At 37.0% G+C, this 22819-nt stretch overlaps 1 protein-coding gene across 1 annotated transcript; it reads right to left on the minus strand.

The window, feature by feature from the left end:
* Window positions 1-5210: 5210 nt before the first annotated feature.
* Window positions 5211-16508, minus strand: LOC113040876 (uncharacterized). Its single transcript, XM_026199075.1, has 14 exons — window positions 16014-16508; window positions 15435-15611; window positions 14902-15078; window positions 14389-14790; window positions 14007-14280; window positions 13601-13869; window positions 13291-13516; window positions 8010-8401; window positions 7431-7607; window positions 6898-7074; window positions 6385-6786; window positions 6003-6276; window positions 5597-5865; window positions 5211-5512 (listed from the first exon to the last, which is right to left on the minus strand). The coding sequence occupies exons 1-14, from the start codon at window positions 16378-16380 to the stop codon at window positions 5286-5288; spliced, it is 3810 nt and encodes a 1269-aa protein (XP_026054860.1). The 5' UTR covers window positions 16381-16508; the 3' UTR covers window positions 5211-5285.
* Between the last annotated feature and the right edge of the window lie 6311 nt (window positions 16509-22819).

A 22819-nucleotide genomic window follows, 5' to 3' on the forward strand; every position in this document is an offset into this window, starting at 1 on the left:
AATACAGACTCTGAGATAGCATCGTTGATGTCAGCTTCCAGCTGCACATCTTTCTCCTCACAGGAGACTTCTTCCAGCTGCACATGTATGTTTTCTCGTTTATAGCAACTGAAATGGTCATAGATGGCACTGGTGATCTCTGACTCCACATCTTTGTCATCTGATGCCCAGAAACTATCAGTGCAGTAGAAGACGCCATTGACATAAACCTCCACAAGCACTTCTCTCAGTTCTGAAGACATGGTATCTGGTGTTTTGGATCTGATACTGTCAGTTCAAACGTTATCTGTTAATGTCAGATGTAGAGTTGTCAAATTGTATTTGAAACACACTGTGAGTACAGACTGAACCTATAAACTGTAATTATAAACACGCCGACTATAGACTCTTTCTGCATGGACAGTGTTTGAACGATCTGTTTTGGTAGACTTTCACTCAGACTCGCGTTTCTGCTCAGAAAACCATCAAAGTGAAGAGATTCTGTTAGTGACGTCATAAAAGTTACGAGTCTTTGCCGTTCCACTGTTGCCATAGAAACAGTAGCTTTCGATCACAGTCACGTGGGCGATATAATAGCGATATCGTTTCTGTCGCGACTATTTGCAAATTATGTTTTAAAATATGCACATGCACTTTTATTCGTGTAATTAATGTCGAATGTGCGTTTCGTAGTGAGTCAGGATTTGCAAAATGACCATATTTGAGAAAAAAAGAGTAGTTTGCATGCATCACAGAATAGGATTACAGGATTACTGTCGGCCGTTAAACATTTTCTATGCTAAAATATTCGTCAAATATTCAATGTTTATCGCTCCTTCCAGTTCCTCACTCTTTCAACAAAACTGACGCTTCGGGATTCTGTTCTGTTCTGTGATTTGACTGGCTCTGAGTCATTTATAATCGATGAGCGCTGTGACATTCGATAATAATCTCAAATCAGTTATTTTGTTCTCACGTTACATTACTGTTTTGAAAATAGAAATAAAGAATATTAGTATGAATCCTTCACATTGAAAGTACTTTCAGTCTATGAAGATTTTCTACCTTTATCAAAAACATTATCATAACTTTAAAAGGGTATAGCACTTTTACCACTACAATGCTCAACACGTTCATTGTATAGGATTTATTTATTCGTATTGTTTATTTATGAAGCTGTTTCATTGCAGTATTTTACACAAATATACTAAGTACAAAATTATTTTTGAAGCTGTAAATAAAACAAATTCGATTTCAGTCGTAATACTTCAACATTTCACGTTCAATTCAATGTATTATTAATAATAATTATATATATATATATATATATATATATATATATATATATATATATATATATATATGTGTGTGTGTGTGTGTGTGTGTGTGTGTAAAATGAGCACATATATTTAAATAAAGTATTATATTTTATATGATTTATGTATACCGATACACATACAGTTCAATATCTATGTCTCATAACTTTGAACGCTCATCTGATTTCAGTTGTGTTTTTGTTTATTTTGGTGACATATTAAATAAAGTCTTCCCATCTGCCTGCACCTGAGTCTTGACCTCTTGCGATCCGTGACACTACGTCCTTAATAACATTGGATGAAAAGTTTAGAGCCCTACTGATGATTGTGTCCACCTTTGTGTGTGGGTCCATGTACATGCTGAATCGACATGTAAAAAAAAGCCTCAAGTCCAAATATTCATTTATCACCAATTAACTGTTTGCCAAACACTTCCTGCTTCGATTTCCAGATCTGAATTAAAAAAAATCTCAAACATGCTCCGAAATGCCGATCTGAATCAACCGAGTCGCGAACAGGCTCCGAAGTGCCGATCTGAATCAACCGAGTCGCGAACAGGCTCCGAAGTGCCGATCTGAATCAACCAAGTTGCGAACAGGCTCCGAAGTGCCGATCAGAATCAACCGAGTCGCCATAAGGCTTCGAATTGCCGATCTGAATCAACCGAGTCGCGAACAGGCTCCGAAGTGCCGATCTGAATCAACCGAGTCGCGAACAGGCTCCGAGGTGCCGATCTGAATCAACCGAGTCGCGAACAGGCTCCGAAATCCCGATCTGAATCAACCGAGTCGCGAACAGGCTCCGAATTGCCGATCTGAAAACTTCGACCAAAGAATGTAAAAAATAACTCTATTTCTCTAATAAGTCTAACAGCTCTACAACTCTATGAAAGACTCAGATCACGTATCTAAAAATAAATCGCTATAGTAAAAGAGAAATAATAAGAGGAGTGAAGTTTCTGACGCACTGCTGCGTGTCTCCACCCCTCACACGCGCGTTTACAGCACTAAATTAATCATCTTTGCTAATTATTATACATTTACTTCATTGTCAGCTTCAGCTACTTCATTTATTATTGTTCAATAAACTGTTTGAAACAAAAAAAGGTTGTATTTCTGTAATAATTCTAAATTATCAAAATAAAATATATAAAATATCAGCATCATTCCTCCAGTCTTCAGTGTGACATGATCTTTAGAAATCATGAAAATATGATGATTTATTATTAGAACTATTAATAGTTGTGCTACCAAATAATATTTTGGAATCTGCAATACTTTTTTCAGGATTCTTCGATGTATAATTTAATTTAACTTTTATTATTAGAATTATCAACAGTTTTGCTGATAAATATTATTTTGGAATCTGTGATACTTTTTTCAGGATTCTTTGATGAATAAAAAGTTAAAATTATTGTTATTATCAACCGAGTCGCGAACAGGATCCGAAGTGCCGATTTGAATCAACCGAGTCGCGAACAGGCTCCGAAGTGCCAATCTGAATCAACCGAGTCGCCATAAGGCTTCGAAGTGCCGATCTGAATCAACCGAGTCGCGAACAGGCTCCGAAGTGCCGATCTGAATCAACCGAGTCGCGAACAGGCTCCGAAGTGCCGATCTGAATTAACCGAGTCGCGAACAGGCTCCGAAGTGCCGGTCTGAATCAACCGAGTCGCGAACAGGCTCCGAAGTCCCGATCTGAATCAACCAAGTCGCGAACAGGCTCCGAAGTCCCGATCTGAATCAACCGAGTCGCGAACAGGCTCCGAATTGCCGATCTGAAAACTTCGACCAAAGAATGTAAAAAATAACTCTATTTCTCTAATAACTCTAATAACTCTAAAACTCTATGAAAGACTCAGATCACGTATCTAAAAATAAATCGCTATAGTAAAAGAGAAATAATAAGAGGAGTGAAGTTTCCATTCTGCTGTGTTTGGTCCTAATGCGCGTCTGACGCTCCGCGGCGCGTCTCCGCCCCTCACACGCGCGTTTACAGCGCTAAATTAATCATCTTTGCTAATTATTATACATTTACTTCATTGTCAGCTTCAGGTACTTCATTTATTATTGTTCAATGAACTGTTTAAAACAAAAAAAAGGTTGTATTTCAGTAATAATTCTAAATTATCAAAATAAAAAATATAAAATAATGGTTTCTATTTTAATATCCTTTAAAATATAATCTATTTCATCTGATCTTCACCAGTAAGAACAAAGTATTTTAAAGTTTGTGGTTTTACAGAACATCAGTTATGTATGAAATGATAATAAGGCCTGAAGTTAGGAAGAACATTTGAAGGAAAATATAATTATATTTTCATAATGATTTTTTCCTTCTCGAATCTTGTCTGGGGTGTAAAAACACCCCTGGCCAAACGGGTTGCATCTCTTCCCCTCTTTGATAATTACTGTAGTTACCATGTTCTGAACATCACATCCTTTCTTTTCTCCCCAGATGTAATCTATCTATCTATCTATCTATCTATCTATCTATCTATCTATCTATCTATCTATCTATATAGATATATAGGTGGTTGAATAAAAATATTTGGACATTATTTATAAAAATTACCTCAAGTTAGCACCAGCAAGTTTAGCTAGACATTTAGCATCAGCTACAATATTTTCTTATTTTCAGTACGGTTATGAATAAACATTCATGTCTGTCTAACGTTACTCGTCTAGTTAATCCAAAAATGTTAACGTTACTGTTGATAAATATAAAAACAGACGTGATGGAAGCATTTTAATAAAACTGTTAATATTACGGCAGCGGGGAATTTGGACATGCATGAGTTATTTTATTTAATCTGTGTTAGTTTAAGGTTATTTTATTTTATTTTTTAACCTAAAATACAGAGACGCTGATTGATGTGTCTGCATCGTCTGCACTCGAGCATTTCAGTGGGCTTAAACAGATCAATCTTTACAGCGGATTTAGTTCCCAAACAACTGACAATTTTGACCTAAATATGATTTTCAGTTACAATAATTAATCCTAAATTTCGACATTACTAACTTACTTTTAGCAACATCAGACGCACGCGCGCTCACAAGATCTCCCGGTTCTTACTTCTGGAGACTCGCACTAAACGGTTCATTTGAATCAGTGAGTGGTCGACTCAGAACAGCTGCAATCGGATCATTCTAATTTGTAATGTAGTGAAGTTAAAAGTACGATCTTATGCTTTGGAATGTAGTGAAGTAAAAGTAAGTTACTCAAAATAAAACTACTCCAGTAGAGTATAGATACTTGAAAAATGTAGTACAGTAACGAAGTAAAGCTACTCCGTTACTGTCCACCACCAATCGATCTTTCAGTATAAAGAGCCTGAAAGTTTTTGCACTTTTTTGGAAGAAGGTCATATATGTTTATGGTTTTACAAAAGCAACAAATCTGCAAGTACAGTATTTTGGCATATAATATATATCGTGGGGGGTTTTTTTATTCAAGAGACAGAAAAATCATAGGAGTTAGAACGTGCCTTGCAAACAATATCAAGTTATATGAATAATATTGGTGGAAATATGTATTAATATGATTCTGGATTGTATCAGAGTACTTGTTTATATCGCCATGATATTTTAATATTATTCATTGTTGTGCCTTATTTTATTAATATTCAGGTTTGATCAAATAAAATACCAGTTTAACCATTTTTTTTCTAAATGAATCAAACTTTTATTAAAGTAGTCATAAAAACAGCCTCAGGTGATAATCTACAATATATTCTCTTCTTCTTTTTTTTTTCTTTTTTTGTAAATATATTTATACTGAACAGAAATGCGTACTAATGGCTAGTCATGTTGTATTTTAACTGTAAATACTAAGAATAAACAAACATCCTGGGTACTGCTTCTAAATGAAATTCTAAATTAAACACATACCAAAGTAGAACTCAGGAACACCAAAAACAATTATTCACAAAATTGTATTCAAATTCATGTGCAAATAGTCTAAGTATTAGTAATTATTAAATAGTCTGTGCTATGTTTTTAGTAGCACTTTGCTGCCTGGTTGTTTTCGCTGCTCCACAAGTTCAGCATTGAGGGACATCAGCTGCGTCAGGAAGCTCATGGAGGGCTTGATGTGTCGCACCTTTATAACCTGATCGATGGCTTCCTCCACCATCATGTCATGATGGATCACCAGATATGCCAGCAAAAGTGTAGGTGAGTGGCTGACACCATCACTGCAGTGAATGAACACCTTATCTGTGGAAATAAAAACAGAAACAGTCTAAAAAAATGTCTTCCCTAAAAATTGGTCACTGCAGAACACTTGATAAAAGATCTTACTGTCTGGGTTCCTCAGGGCCTTGTGGATGAATTTGGCAGCTGGTAAAAAGTACCTGCCCATGTTCAAGCCATCTCTGTGTGTTGTAGGCAAGCCACGATATTTTATGTTCATGCCTCTGTAATATTTCTTCCCTGTATTAATCTTTCCATTCAGGTCTTTCGCTTTTGGCATTCCCATCAAGACCCTCAACTTCTTCTTCACTGCTGCTGCGTTTAAGATGTGGGTAATACCCATCTCTTTGAGTTTGGTTCGGTCTCTTGCGGTCTCTCTGCACAAGAACACAACAATCTAGATTAGTCTTTCAGTAAAGAGGTAGAAATACAGTTGTGTTTGCTTCCATGCTCCTGCGTTACTTTATTGCTTTATCACATGGTTTATATTAGTCTTTAAGAGTTCCAGACTTACTCATTTCCCAAGAAGATGTTGGGCCAGACCTCAGTGACAGGTGTCTCAGATGGTGTATGTTCCTCCAAACGTTTTTTCAGCTGAGAAATATTTTGAGGAATATAATTCTCTAAGACTGAAAGCTCTGTCACAAGAGGTTCTTGCTCGGGAGCGCTTGCTTCTGGGATACACGGAGGCTCTGGAACAGCTGGATCCTTCTGAGGCTGTGCTGAGATCCCAAAAAGCTTTTTGAAGAACATACTCATTTTATTGATCTTCCTCACTTTGACATATTCTGAAAAAGAAGAAGACAATCTGTTATTAGAAACATACTTAACCACAATTTATACATTAATCCTTTGTCTGACTTAAACTCAAACTCAAATGCTCTGTTCACATTCACCTGTTGGGATGTCCTCCTCAGGGGTTTCAGGAGAAACAGCAGTGTCTCCCTGATCGTTCCCACTGCTGCTCCCTAACACTTCCGCTGAAGGCCCTTCTGGATCGGTCAGGTCTTCAGACACCATCATTTGGCTCCTCGGCTCTGAGGTGGCATCACTGATGTCAACCACCAAACATTCTGGGGATGCAGGTTCCGGTCCAGAACTGTTCAGGATAGACCATTCCTCAGGATCCAGTCCAGGTTCCATAAGCTCAGATGTTGAGGACAAAGGTTCAGATTTTGGTCCAAGAACACTTGCATCTGGGACACAAAGTGACTCTGAAACATCTGGATCTGGCTGTTCTGAGATCTCAAAACGCTTTTGGAAGAACGCACTAATTGTCTTCCTCACTTTGGCATATTCTAAAAAATTAAAGAAAACAATATGTTATTAGAGACATCTCTAATAGAAAGCTGCTTGGTTTGAAATGTTTGAAAGGGTTCAGCACGTACATGTACTCTGTTGATATTTACCTATTGCGATGTCCTCGTGACAGATATCAAAAGAAGCAACCATGCCACCCTGACCGATCTCACTGCTGCTTCCTACACCTTTACACAGGACCTCGGAAACAGCCAGATCAGTTTTGGGCTTTGCTGAGTTCCCAGTCCGGAAGAACTCACTAATGGTCCTCCTCACTTTGGCAAAGTCTGTAAAATAAAAAATTATTGGAAACATCACTAACCACAGATTAATCATTGATAAAGTGTGGTCCCATTTACTGTTGCTCGGCAAAATTGGGTGAGCCAAAAAAAAATATCCAATAGAAAGCTGCTTGTTTTGAAACAGGTTCAACACGCGTTTGTACCAAACAAATGCAGTGGGGTTTTTTATCCACTGCACATGTAGACAATCTGTGTGTGGAATGTAATTTGTGTGAGCTGTGCTTACAATGAACCATTTTTGTTGTGACAGCACCTTTAGTCCAACAATTTATTGTTATTATTATTATTTTTTTTTACAACTCAATATAATTTTGCATTTCAATGTCTTTGCAGATATTTACCTATTGGGATGTCCTCCTCAGAGACTTCAGATGAAGCATCCATGTCTCCCTGACCGATCTCACTGCTCCTTCCTGCCTCCTCACACAGTGACTCGGAAACAGCCGGATCAGTCTTAGACTGTGATGAGATCCCAGTTCGGAAGAACTCACTCATTGTCTTTCTCACTTTGGCAAATTCTGTAATAGAAGAGCAATATGCTATTAGAAACACTTCTAACCATTGATTAAAACATGAATAATTAACATGCGGTCACAGTTATTGTTGCTCGCCAAAACCAACATTTCCAATGCAGGTTTAGCTCATTTTTCCAGTTGATCACTGGAATTTCCCATTTACAACAAAGACATGCAGCAGAAAGTGTTCTTGAGCAGTACTGATTTAATAATAAGCTATTTTATGTTGTTTTCGCCCTGCTGTACCGAAAACATATTTAACCATAACATCTTCTGTGTGCACAATGGACCTTTTTATTGCCAGTGAAATTTTGCTCTATATAAAATACAAGTGCACATTTCGTCTGACATTCTTATTTGGACCTCATTGCAATGTTGCATTTCAACTGCTCTGTTGACATTTACCTGTTGGGATGTTCTCCTCAGAAGTTTCAGGAGAAACATCCATGCCTTCCTGATCAGTCTCACTGATGCTTCCCTCCACTTTTGTGGAAGGCCCCAGTGGATCGGTCAGTTCTTCAAACACCAGCAATACAGACTCTGAGATAGCATCGTTGATGTATGCTTCCAGCTGCACATCTTTCTCCTCACAGGAGACTTCTTCCAGCTGCACATGTATGTTTTCTCGTTTATAGCAACTGAAATGGTCATAGATGGCACTGGTGATCTCTGAATCCACATCTTTGTCATCTGATGCCCAGAAACTATCAGTGCAGTAGAAGACGCCATTGACATAAACCTCCACAAGCACTTCTCTCAGTTCTGAAGACATGGTATCTGGTGTTTTGGATCTGATACTGTCAGTTCAAACGTTATCTGTTAATGTCAGATGTAGAGTTGTCAAATTGTATTTGAAACACACTGTGAGTACAGACTGAACCTATAAACTGTAATTATAAACACGCCGACTATAGACTCTTTCTGCATGGACAGTGTTTGAACGATCTGTTTTGGTAGACTTTCACTCAGACTCGCGTTTCTGCTCAGAAAACCATCAAAGTGAAGAGATTCTGTTAGTGACGTCATAAAAGTTACGAGTCTTTGCCGTTCCACTGTTGCCATAGAAACAGTAGCTTTCGATCACAGTCACGTGGGCGATATAATAGCGATATCGTTTCTGTCGCGACTATTTGCAAATTATGTTTTAAAATATGCACATGCACTTTTATTCGTGTAATTAATGTCGAATGTGCGTTTCGTAGTGAGTCAGGATTTGAAAAATGACCATATTTGAGAAAAAAAGAGTAGTTTGCATGCATCACAGAATAGGATTACAGGATTACTGTCGGCCGTTAAACATTTTCTATGCTAAAATATTCGTCAAATATTCAATGTTTATCGCTCCTTCCAGTTCCTCACTCTTTCAACAAAACTGACGCTTCGGGATTCTGTTCTGTTCTGTGATTTGACTGGCTCTGAGTCATTTATAATCGATGAGCGCTGTGACATTCGATAATAATCTCAAATCAGTTATTTTGTTCTCACGTTACATTACTGTTTTGAAAATAGAAATAAAGAATATTAGTATGAATCCTTCACATTGAAAGTACTTTCAGTCTATGAAGATTTTCTACCTTTATCAAAAACATTATCATAACTTTAAAAGGGTATAGCACTTTTACCACTACAATGCTCAACACGTTCATTGTATAGGATTTATTTATTCGTATTGTTTATTTATGAAGCTGTTTCATTGCAGTATTTTACACAAATATACTAAGTACAAAATTATTTTTGAAGCTGTAAATAAAACAAATTCGATTTCATTCGATTGTGTGTGTGTGTGTGTGTAAAATGAGCACATATATTTAAATAAAGTATTATATTTTATATGATTTATGTATACCGATACACATACAGTTCAATATCTATGTCTCGTAACTTTGAACGCTCATCTGATTTCAGTTGTGTTTTTGTTTATTTTGGTGACATATTAAATAAAGTCTTCCCATCTGCCTGCACCTGAGTCTTGACCTCTTGCGATCCGTGACACTACGTCCTTAATAACATTGGATGAAAAGTTTAGAGCCCTACTGATGATTGTGTCCACCTTTGTGTGTGGGTCCATGTACATGCTGAATCGACATGTAAAAAAAAGCCTCAAGTCCAAATATTCATTTATCACCAATTAACTGTTTGCCAAACACTTCCTGCTTCGATTTCCAGATCTGAATTAAAAAAAATCTCAAACATGCTCCGAAATACCGATCTGAATCAACCGAGTCGCGAACAGGCTCCGAAGTGCCGATCTGAATCAACCGAGTCGCGAACAGGCTCCGAAGTGCCGATCAGAATCAACCGAGTCGCCATAAGGCTTCGAATTGCCGATCTGAATCAACCGAGTCGCGAACAGGCTCCGAAGTGCCGATCTGAATCAACCGAGTCGCGAACAGGCTCCGAAGTGCCGATCTGAATCAACCGAGTCGCGAACAGGCTCCGAAATCCCGATCTGAATCAACCGAGTCGCGAACAGGCTCCGAATTGCCGATCTGAAAACTTCGACCAAAGAATGTAAAAAATAACTCTATTTCTCTAATAACTCTAACAGCTCTACAACTCTATGAAAGACTCAGATCACGTATCTAAAAATAAATCGCTATAGTAAAAGAGAAATAATAAGAGGAGTGAAGTTTCTGACGCACTGCTGCGTGTCTCCACCCCTCACACGCGCGTTTACAGCACTAAATTAATCATCTTTGCTAATTATTATACATTTACTTCATTGTCAGCTTCAGCTACTTCATTTATTATTGTTCAATAAACTGTTTGAAACAAAAAAAGGTTGTATTTCTGTAATAATTCTAAATTATCAAAATAAAATATATAAAATATCAGCATCATTCCTCCAGTCTTCAGTGTGACATGATCTTTAGAAATCATGAAAATATGATGATTTATTATTAGAACTATTAATAGTTGTGCTACCAAATAATATTTTGGAATCTGCAATACTTTTTTCAGGATTCTTCGATGTATAATTTAATTTAACTTTTATTATTAGAATTATCAACAGTTTTGCTGATAAATATTATTTTGGAATCTGTGATACTTTTTTCAGGATTCTTTGATGAATAAAAAGTTAAAATTATTGTTATTATCAACCGAGTCACGAACAGGATCCGAAGTGCCGATTTGAATCAACCGAGTCGCGAACAGGCTCCGAAGTGCCAATCTGAATCAACCGAGTCGCCATAAGGCTTCGAAGTGCCGATCTGAATCAACCGAGTCGCGAACAGGCTCCGAAGTGCCGATCTGAATCAACCGAGTCGCGAACAGGCTCCGAAGTGCCGATCTGAATTAACCGAGTCGCGAACAGGCTCCGAAGTGCCGGTCTGAATCAACCGAGTCGCGAACAGGCTCCGAAGTCCCGATCTGAATCAACCAAGTCGCGAACAGGCTCCGAAGTCCCGATCTGAATCAACCGAGTCGCGAACAGGCTCCGAATTGCCGATCTGAAAACTTCGACCAAAGAATGTAAAAAATAACTCTATTTCTCTAATAACTCTAATAACTCTAAAACTCTATGAAAGACTCAGATCACGTATCTAAAAATAAATCGCTATAGTAAAAGAGAAATAATAAGAGGAGTGAAGTTTCCATTCTGCTGTGTTTGGTCCTAATGCGCGTCTGACGCTCCGCGGCGCGTCTCCGCCCCTCACACGCGCGTTTACAGCGCTAAATTAATCATCTTTGCTAATTATTATACATTTACTTCATTGTCAGCTTCAGGTACTTCATTTATTATTGTTCAATGAACTGTTTAAAACAAAAAAAAGGTTGTATTTCAGTAATAATTCTAAATTATCAAAATAAAAAATATAAAATAATGGTTTCTATTTTAATATCCTTTAAAATATAATCTATTTCATCTGATCTTCACCAGTAAGAACAAAGTATTTTAAAGTTTGTGGTTTTACAGAACATCAGTTATGTATGAAATGATAATAAGGCCTGAAGTTAGGAAGAACATTTGAAGGAAAATATAATTATATTTTCATAATGATTTTTTCCTTCTCGAATCTTGTCTGGGGTGTAAAAACACCCCTGGCCAAACGGGTTGCATCTCTTCCCCTCTTTGATAATTACTGTAGTTACCATGTTCTGAACATCACATCCTTTCTTTTCTCCCCAGATGTAATCTATCTATCTATCTATCTATCTATCTATCTATCTATCTATCTATCTATCTATCTATCTATCTATCTATATATATATATAGATATATAGGTGGTTGAATAAAAATATTTGGACATTATTTATAAAAATTACCTCAAGTTAGCACCAGCAAGTTTAGCTAGACATTTAGCATCAGCTACAATATTTTCTTATTTTCAGTACGGTTATGAATAAACATTCATGTCTGTCTAACGTTACTCGTCTAGTTAATCCAAAAATTTTAACGTTACTGTTGATAAATATAAAAACAGACGTGATGGAAGCATTTTAATAAAACTGTTAATATTACGGCAGCGGGGAATTTGGACATGCATGAGTTATTTTATTTAATCTGTGTTAGTTTAAGGTTATTTTATTTTATTTTTTAACCTAAAATACAGAGACGCTGATTGATGTGTCTGCATCGTCTGCACTCGAGCATTTCAGTGGGCTTAAACAGATCAATCTTTACAGCGGATTTAGTTCCCAAACAACTGACAATTTTGACCTAAATATGATTTTCAGTTACAATAATTAATCCTAAATTTCGACATTACTAACTTACTTTTAGCAACATCAGACGCACGCGCGCTCACAAGATCTCCCGGTTCTTACTTCTGGAGACTCGCACTAAACGGTTCATTTGAATCAGTGAGTGGTCGACTCAGAACAGCTGCAATCGGATCATTCTAATTTGTAATGTAGTGAAGTTAAAAGTACGATCTTATGCTTTGGAATGTAGTGAAGTAAAAGTAAGTTACTCAAAATAAAACTACTCCAGTAGAGTATAGATACTTGAAAAATGTAGTACAGTAACGAAGTAAAGCTACTCCGTTACTGTCCACCACCAATCGATCTTTCAGTATAAAGAGCCTGAAAGTTTTTGCACTTTTTTGGAAGAAGGTCATATATGTTTATGGTTTTACAAAAGCAACAAATCTGCAAGTACAGTATTTTGGCATATAATGTATATCGTGGGGGTTTTTTTTATTCAAGAGACAGAAAAATCATAGGAGTTAGAACGTGCCTTGCAAACAATATCAAGTTATATGAATAATATTGGTGGAAATATGTATTAATATGATTCTGGATTGTATCAGAGTACTTGTTTATATCGCCATGATATTTTAATATTATTCATTGTTGTGCCTTATTTTATTAATATTCAGGTTTGATCAAATAAAATACCAGTTTAACCATTTTTTTTCTAAATGAATCAAACTTTTATTAAAGTAGTCATAAAAACAGCCTCAGGTGATAATCTACAATATATTCTCTTCTTCTTTTTTTTTTCTTTTTTTGTAAATATATTTATACTGAACAGAAATGCGTACTAATGGCTAGTCATGTTGTATTTTAACTGTAAATACTAAGAATAAACAAACATCCTGGGTACTGCTTCTAAATGAAATTCTAAATTAAACACATACCAAAGTAGAACTCAGGAACACCAAAAACAATTATTCACAAAATTGTATTCAAATTCATGTGCAAATAGTCTAAGTATTAGTAATTATTAAATAGTCTGTGCTATGTTTTTAGTAGCACTTTGCTGCCTGGTTGTTTTCGCTGCTCCACAAGTTCAGCATTGAGGGACATCAGCTGCGTCAGGAAGCTCATGGAGGGCTTGATGTGTCGCACCTTTATAACCTGATCGATGGCTTCCTCCACCATCATGTCATGATGGATCACCAGATATGCCAGCAAAAGTGTAGGTGAGTGGCTGACACCATCACTGCAGTGAATGAACACCTTATCTGTGGAAATAAAAACAGAAACAGTCTAAAAAAATGTCTTCCCTAAAAATTGGTCACTGCAGAACACTTGATAAAAGATCTTACTGTCTGGGTTCCTCAGGGCCTTGTGGATGAATTTGGCAGCTGGTAAAAAGTACCTGCCCATGTTCAAGCCATCTCTGTGTGTTGTAGGCAAGCCACGATATTTTATGTTCATGCCTCTGTAATATTTCTTCCCTGTATTAATCTTTCCATTCAGGTCTTTCGCTTTTGGCATTCCCATCAAGACCCTCAACTTCTTCTTCACTGCTGCTGCGTTTAAGATGTGGGTAATACCCATCTCTTTGAGTTTGGTTCGGTCTCTTGCGGTCTCTCTGCACAAGAACACAACAATCTAGATTAGTCTTTCAGTAAAGAGGTAGAAATACAGTTGTGTTTGCTTCCATGCTCCTGCGTTACTTTATTGCTTTATCACATGGTTTATATTAGTCTTTAAGAGTTCCAGACTTACTCATTTCCCAAGAAGATGTTGGGCCAGACCTCAGTGACAGGTGTCTCAGATGGTGTATGTTCCTCCAAACGTTTTTTCAGCTGAGAAATATTTTGAGGAATATAATTCTCTAAGACTGAAAGCTCTGTCACAAGAGGTTCTTGCTCGGGAGCGCTTGCTTCTGGGATACACGGAGGCTCTGGAACAGCTGGATCCTTCTGAGGCTGTGCTGAGATCCCAAAAAGCTTTTTGAAGAACATACTCATTTTATTGATCTTCCTCACTTTGACATATTCTGAAAAAGAAGAAGACAATCTGTTATTAGAAACATACTTAACCACAATTTATACATTAATCCTTTGTCTGACTTAAACTCAAACTCAAATGCTCTGTTCACATTCACCTGTTGGGATGTCCTCCTCAGGGGTTTCAGGAGAAACAGCAGTGTCTCCCTGATCGTTCCCACTGCTGCTCCCTAACACTTCCGCTGAAGGCCCTTCTGGATCGGTCAGGTCTTCAGACACCATCATTTGGCTCCTCGGCTCTGAGGTGGCATCACTGATGTCAACCACCAAACATTCTGGGGATGCAGGTTCCGGTCCAGAACTGTTCAGGATAGACCATTCCTCAGGATCCAGTCCAGGTTCCATAAGCTCAGATGTTGAGGACAAAGGTTCAGATTTTGGTCCAAGAACACTTGCATCTGGGACACAAAGTGACTCTGAAACATCTGGATCTGGCTGTTCTGAGATCTCAAAACGCTTTTGGAAGAACGCACTAATTGTCTTCCTCACTTTGGCATATTCTAAAAAATTAAAGAAAACAATATGTTATTAGAGACATCTCTAATAGAAAGCTGCTTGGTTTGAAATGTTTGAAAGGGTTCAGCACGTACATGTACTCTGTTGATATTTACCTATTGCGATGTCCTCGTGACAGATATCAAAAGAAGCAACCATGCCACCCTGACCGATCTCACTGCTGCTTCCTACACCTTTACACAGGACCTCGGAAACAGCCAGATCAGTTTTGGGCTTTGCTGAGTTCCCAGTCCGGAAGAACTCACTAATGGTCCTCCTCACTTTGGCAAAGTCTGTAAAATAAAAAATTATTGGAAACATCACTAACCACAGATTAATCATTGATAAAGTGTGGTCCCATTTACTGTTGCTCGGCAAAATTGGGTGAGCCAAAAAAAAATATCCAATAGAAAGCTGCTTGTTTTGAAACAGGTTCAACACGCGTTTGTACCAAACAAATGCAGTGGGGTTTTTTATCCACTGCACATGTAGACAATCTGTGTGTGGAATGTAATTTGTGTGAGCTGTGCTTACAATGAACCATTTTTGTTGTGACAGCACCTTTAGTCCAACAATTTATTGTTATTATTATTATTTTTTTTTACAACTCAATATAATTTTGCATTTCAATGTCTTTGCAGATATTTACCTATTGGGATGTCCTCCTCAGAGACTTCAGATGAAGCATCCATGTCTCCCTGACCGATCTCACTGCTCCTTCCTGCCTCCTCACACAGCGACTCGGAAACAGCCGGATCAGTCTTAGACTGTGATGAGATCCCAGTTCGGAAGAACTCACTCATTGTCTTTCTCACTTTGGCAAATTCTGTAATAGAAGAGCAATATGCTATTAGAAACACTTCTAACCATTGATTAAAACATGAATAATTAACATGCGGTCACAGTTATTGTTGCTCGCCAAAATCAACATTTCCAATGCAGGTTTAGCTCATTTTTCCAGTTGATCACTGGAATTTCCCATTTACAACAAAGACATGCAGCAGAAAGTGTTCTTGAGCAGTACTGATTTAATAATAAGCTATTTTATGTTGTTTTCGCCCTGCTGTAACGAAAACATATTTAACCATAACATCTTCTGTGTGCACAATGGACCTTTTTATTGCCAGTGAAATTTTGCTCTATATAAAATACAAGTGCACATTTCGTCTGACATTCTTATTTGGACCTCATTGCAATGTTGCATTTCAACTGCTCTGTTGACATTTACCTGTTGGGATGTTCTCCTCAGAAGTTTCAGGAGAAACATCCATGCCTTCCTGATCAGTCTCACTGATGCTTCCCTCCACTTTTGTGGAAGGCCCCAGTGGATCGGTCAGTTCTTCAAACACCAGCAATACAGACTCTGAGATAGCATCGTTGATGTCAGCTTCCAGCTGCACATCTTTCTCCTCACAGGAGACTTCTTCCAGCTGCACATGTATGTTTTCTCGTTTATAGCAACTGAAATGGTCATAGATGGCACTGGTGATCTCTGAATCCACATCTTTGTCATCTGATGCCCAGAAACTATCAGTGCAGTAGAAGACGCCATTGACATAAACCTCCACAAGCACTTCTCTCAGTTCTGAAGACATGGTATCTGGTGTTTTGGATCTGATACTGTCAGTTCAAACGTTATCTGTTAATGTCAGATGTAGAGTTGTCAAATTGTATTTGAAACACACTGTGAGTACAGACTGAACCTATAAACTGTAATTATAAACACGCCGACTATAGACTCTTTCTGGATGGACAGTGTTTGAACGATCTGTTTTGGTAGACTTTCACTCAGACTCGCGTTTCTGCTCAGAAAACCATCAAAGTGAAGAGATTCTGTTAGTGACGTCATAAAAGTTACGAGTCTTTGCCGTTCCACTGTTGCCATAGAAACAGTAGCTTTCGATCACAGTCACGTGGGCGATATAATAGCGATATCGTTTCTGTCGCGACTATTTGCAAATTATGTTTTAAAATATGCACATGCACTTTTATTCGTGTAATTAATGTCGAATGTGCGTTTCGTAGTGAGTCAGGATTTGCAAAATGACCATATTTGAGAAAAAAAGAGTAGTTTGCATGCATCACAGAATAGGATTACAGGATTACTGTCGGCCGTTAAACATTTTCTATGCTAAAATATTCGTCAAATATTCAATGTTTATCGCTCCTTCCAGTTCCTCACTCTTTCAACAAAACTGACGCTTCGGGATTCTGTTCTGTTCTTTGATTTGACTGGCTCTGAGTCATTTATAATCGATGAGCGCTGTGACATTCGATAATAATCTCAAATCAGTTATTTTGTTCTCACGTTACATTACTGTTTTGAAAATAGAAATAAAGAATATTAGTATGAATCCTTCACATTGAAAGTACTTTCAGTCTATGAAGATTTTCTACCTTTATCAAAAACATTATCATAACTTTAAAAGGGTATAGCACTTTTACCACTACAATGCTCAACACGTTCATTGTATAGGATTTATTTATTCGTATTGTTTATTTATGAAGCTGTTTCATTGCAGTATTTTACACAAATATACTAAGTACAAAATTATTTTTGAAGCTGTAAATAAAACAAATTCGATTTCAGTCGTAATACTTCAACATTTCACGTTCAATTCAATGTATTATTAATAATAATTATATATATATATATATATATATATATATATATATATGTGTGTGTGTGTGTGTGTGTGTGTGTGTGTGTGTGTGTGTGTAAAATGAGCACATATATTTAAATAAAGTATTATATTTTATATGATTTATGTATACCGATACACATACAGTTCAATATCTGTCTCGTAACTTTGAACGCTCATCTGATTTCAGTTGTGTTTTTGTTTATTTTGGTGACATATTAAATAAAGTCTTCCCATCTGCCTGCACCTGAGTCTTGACCTCTTGCGATCCGTGACACTACGTCCTTAATAACGTTGGATGAAAAGTTTAGAGCCCTACTGATGATTGTGTCCACCTTTGTGTGTGGGTCCATGTAACTGCTGAATCGACATGTAAAAAAAAGCCTCAAGTCCAAATATTCATTTATCACCAATTAACTGTTTGCCAAACACTTCCTGCTTCGATTTCCAGATCTGAATTAAAAAAAATCTCAAACATGCTCCGAAATGCCGATCTGAATCAACCGAGTCGCGAACAGGCTCCGAAGTGCCGATCTGAATCAACCGAGTCGCGAACAGGCTCCGAAGTGCCGATCTGAATCAACCGAGTCGCGAACAGGCTCCGAAGTGCCGATCAGAATCAACCGAGTCGCCATAAGGCTTCGAATTGCCGATCTGAATCAACCGAGTCGCGAACAGGCTCCGAAGTGCCGATCTGAATCTACCGAGTCGCGAACAGGCTCCGAAGTGCCGATCTGAATGAACCGAGTCGCGAACAGGCTCCGAAATCCCGATCTGAATCAACCGAGTCGCGAACAGGCTCCGAATTGCCGATCTGAAAACTTCGACCAAAGAATGTAAAAAATAACTCTATTTCTCTAATAACTCGAACAGCTCTACAACTCTATGAAAGACTCAGATCACGTATCTAAAAATAAATCGCTATAGTAAAAGAGAAATAATAAGAGGAGTGAAGTTTCTGACGCACTGCTGCGTGTCTCCACCCCTCACACGCGCGTTTACAGCACTAAATTAATCATCTTTGCTAATTATTATACAATTACTTCATTGTCAGCTTCAGGTACTTCATTTATTATTGTTCAATAAACTGTTTGAAACAAAAAAAGGTTGTATTTCAGTAATAATTCTAAATTATCAAAATAAAATATATAAAATATCAGCATCATTCCTCCAGTCTTCAGTGTGACATGATCTTTAGAAATCATGAAAATATGATGATTTATTATTAGAACTATTAATAGTTGTGCTACTAAATAATATTTTGGAATCTGCGATACTTTTTTCAGGATTCTTCGATGTATAATTTAATTTAACTTTTATTATTAGAATTATCAACAGTTTTGCTGATAAATATTATTTTGGAATCTGTGATACTTTTTTCAGGATTCTTTGATGAATAAAAAGTTAAAATTATTGTTATTATCAACCGAGTCGCGAACAGGATCCGCAGTGCCGATTTGAATCAACCGAGTCGCGAAAAGGCTCCGAAGTGCCAATCTGAATCAACCGAGTCGCCATAAGTCTTCGAAGTGCCGATCTGAATCAACCGAGTCGCGAACAGGCTCCGAAGTGCCGATCTGAATCAACCGAGTCGCGAACAGGCTCCGAAGTGCCGATCTGAATTAACCGAGTCGCGAACAGGCTCCGAAGTGCCGGTCTGAATCAACCGAGTCGCGAACAGGCTCCGAAGTAGGGGCGCTGGTGAGGATTTTGGGCCCCATGAAAAGAATCTTGACAGGGCCCCCAACACAGCTGAGTTAATATTATTAATTTACATAAAATCATGCTCTTTTATGGTATTTTGAATATCATTCTCATATATTTAAGTCAATCAGACAATTGAACATCCCATATCTCCACACCTGTAATTTGTCCTCTGCAATACTGCACTACTTCAGTACTGTATAATGTATATACTGTGCATAGCTGTACATGTGTCATATAGTGTATTCACATATATTTGTATGAATATTTGTAATGTACACTGGCAATGACAATAAAGTTAATCTAATCTAACCTAATATCTTTAACATGACAGTTGAAATGTAACGGAAACACTGAAGTGCGTTTGAGAAAATTGAGTTCCCTTATCATGCACTTTTAACACTAGAACGGCCACCAGCAGTCATTTTAACCGCAACATTTAAACTTATGTTAATTATCTTTAACAACACGGCATCATTTTGACCGTTTTGAAATTTGCATAGTCAATAACTTTGTCTAAAGATTAATCATGCTGTATTTGACAATATAGGGGACAGTGTAGTAATACAACTCCACATTATCTTCAAGAGATGCACTGAATCCTCACAAACAGCTGATAGTTCGAGTTCATGAAGTTAGACTGCTTGCAAGACAAGTGCAACAGCGTGGACCGCAGCAGGGTGCTGAAAGTGGGCGCCGCCTCGTACAAAAGATGCCGACACCGGATGCATGTGAGGCAAGGCCGTGCACCCTCTGCACCCTGCTCTATCGAAATGTGCCAACTTATCGAAAAATGCTACAGTAGAGACCTAGGGCCTCGTGTACAAAGCGTGCGTACGCACAGAAAAGTGCCGTAGACTACGATCATTGTCACGGGCGGTCCACTAACAATTTAGGCCTAATAACAAAACCACCTTTTCTTGTGAAATATTGGGTAACATGCTGTCGACCCTTTGCCTCTTTCACTTCTCTTATTTTTTTCTCTTTCCGTTTTTGACTTCCAGATTTTTGAGGCATTTTCACATTCTCTGTCAAGTTGAATCTGCCGGCGCTATTTTGTTGCCTTGGTTACTGGATACAATTTGGGCGGACTGAACCATTTTATGATAATCGAGAGGGGGAGAGGGGCCCACGGACGTTTGTGTTTCCTAAACAAATACATTATTGACACCAGGAAACAGCAAATAGAATAATTTAAAGTTAATAATTTTTACTATCAAATATTTTTTTTAGCACCACAATTTTATTGGGGGCTTCTCTGGGCCCCCTCTTAGTCATGGGCCCCGAGAATCGTCATCGTTTACCCCCCCTTTACAGCGCCCCAGCTCCGAAGTCCCGATCTGAATCAACCAAGTCGCGAACAGGCTCCGAATTGCCGATCTGAAAACTTCGACCAAAGAATGTAAAAAATAACTCTATTTCTCTAATAACTCTAATAACTCTACAACTCTATGAAAGACTCAGATCACGTATCTAAAAATAAATCGCTATAGTAAAAGAGAAATAATAAGAGGAGTGAAGTTTCCATTCTGCTGTGTTTGGTCCTAATGAGCGTCGGACGCTCCGCGGCGCGTCTCCGCCCCTCACACGCGCGTTTACAGCGCTAAATTAATCATCTTTGCTAATTATTATAAATTTACTTCATTGTCAGCTTCAGGTACTTCATTTATTATTGTTCAATGAACTGTTTAAAACAAAAAAAAAGGTTGTATTTCAGTAATAATTCTAAATTATCAAAATAAAAAATATAAAATAATGGTTTCTATTTTAATATCCTTTAAAATATAATCTATTTCATCTGATCTTCACCAGTAAAAACAAAGTTTTAAAGTTTGTGGTTTTACAGAACATCAGTTATGTATGAAATGATAATGAGGCCTGAAGTTAGGAAGAACATTTTAAGCAAAATATAATTATATTTTCATAATGATTTTTTCCTTCTCGAATCGTGTCTGGGGTGTAAAAACACCCCTGGCCAAACGGGTTGCATCTCTTCCCCTCTTTGATAATTACTGTAGTTACCATGTTCTGAACATCACATCCTTTCTTTTCTCTCCAGATGTAATCTATCTATCTATCTATCTATCTATCTATCTATCTATCTATCTATCTATCTATATATATATATATATGTCTATATATATATATATATATATATATATATATATATATATATATATATATATATATATATATATATATATAGATAGATAGATAGATAGATAGATAGATAGATAGATAGATAGATAGATATATCTATATATATATATAGATATATAGGTGGTTGAATAAAAATATTTGGACATTATTTATAAAAATTACCTCAAGTTAGCACCAGCAAGCTTAGCTGGACATTTAGCATCAGCTACAATATTTTCTTATTTTCAGTACGGTTATGAATAAACATTCATGTCTGTCTAACGTTACTCGTCTAGTTAATCCAAAAATTTTAACGTTACTGTTGATAAATATAAAAACAGACGTGATGGAAGCATTTTAATAAAACTGTTAATATTACGGCAGCGGGGAATTTGGACATGCATGAGTTATTTTATTTAATCTGTGTTAGTTTAAGGTTATTTTATTTTATTTTTTAACCTAAAATACAGAGACGCTGATTGATGTGTCTGCATCGTCTGCACTCGAGCATTTCAGTGGGCTTAAACAGATCAATCTTTACAGCGGATTTAGTTCCCAAACAACTGACAATTTTGACCTAAATATGATTTTCAGTTACAATAATTAATCCTAAATTTCGACATTACTAACTTACTTTTAGCAACATCAGACGCACGCGCGCTCACAAGATCTCCCGGTTCTTACTTCTGGAGACTCGCACTAAACGGTTCATTTGAATCAGTGAGTGGTCGACTCAGAACAGCTGCAATCGGATCATTCTAATTTGTAATGTAGTGAAGTTAAAAGTACGATCTTATGCTTTGGAATGTAGTGAAGTAAAAGTAAGTTACTCAAAATAAAACTACTCCAGTAGAGTATAGATACTTGAAAAATGTAGTACAGTAACGAAGTAAAGCTACTCCGTTACTGTCCACCACCAATCGATCTTTCAGTATAAAGAGCCTGAAAGTTTTTGCACTTTTTTGGAAGAAGGTCATATATGTTTATGGTTTTACAAAAGCAACAAATCTGCAAGTACAGTATTTTGGCATATAATGTATATCGTGGGGGGTTTTTTATTCAAGAGACAGAAAAATCATAGGAGTTAGAACGTGCCTTGCAAACAATATCAAGTTATATGAATAATATTGGTGGAAATATGTATTAATATGATTCTGGATTGTATCAGAGTACTTGTTTATATCGCCATGATATTTTAATATTATTCATTGTTGTGCCTTATTTTATTAATATTCAGGTTTGATCAAATAAAATACCAGTTTAACCATTTTTTTTCTAAATGAATCAAACTTTTATTAAAGTAGTCATAAAAACAGCCTCAGGTGATAATCTACAATATATTCTCACTTTTTTTTTTTTTTTTTTGTAAATATATTTATACTGAACAGAAATGCGTACTAATGGCTAGTCATGTTGTATTTTAACTGTAAATACTAAGAATAAACAAACATCCTGGGTACTGCTTCTAAATGAAATTCTAAATTAAACACATACCAAAGTAGAACTCAGGAACACCAAAAACAATAATTCACAAAATTGTATTCAAATT

The sequence above is a fragment of the Carassius auratus genome, chromosome 23, assembly GCF_003368295.1.
Source record: "Carassius auratus strain Wakin chromosome 23, ASM336829v1, whole genome shotgun sequence".
Taxonomy (NCBI): Eukaryota; Metazoa; Chordata; class Actinopteri; order Cypriniformes; family Cyprinidae; genus Carassius; species Carassius auratus.

Bases quoted from the DNA above. Each gene is read 5' to 3' on its own strand.
- LOC113040876 (XM_026199075.1), bottom strand. From the start codon at position 16,380: ATGTCTTCAGAACTGAGAGAAGTGCTTGTGGAGGTTTATGTCAATGGC. The intron at 7,075-7,430 runs GTAAATATCTGC...TTTATTTTACAG, and splicing joins TGAGGAGGACATCCCAATAG to ACTTTGCCAAAGTGAGGAGG. The intron at 5,513-5,596 runs GTAAGATCTTTT...TTATTTCCACAG, and splicing joins GGCCCTGAGGAACCCAGACA to ATAAGGTGTTCATTCACTGC.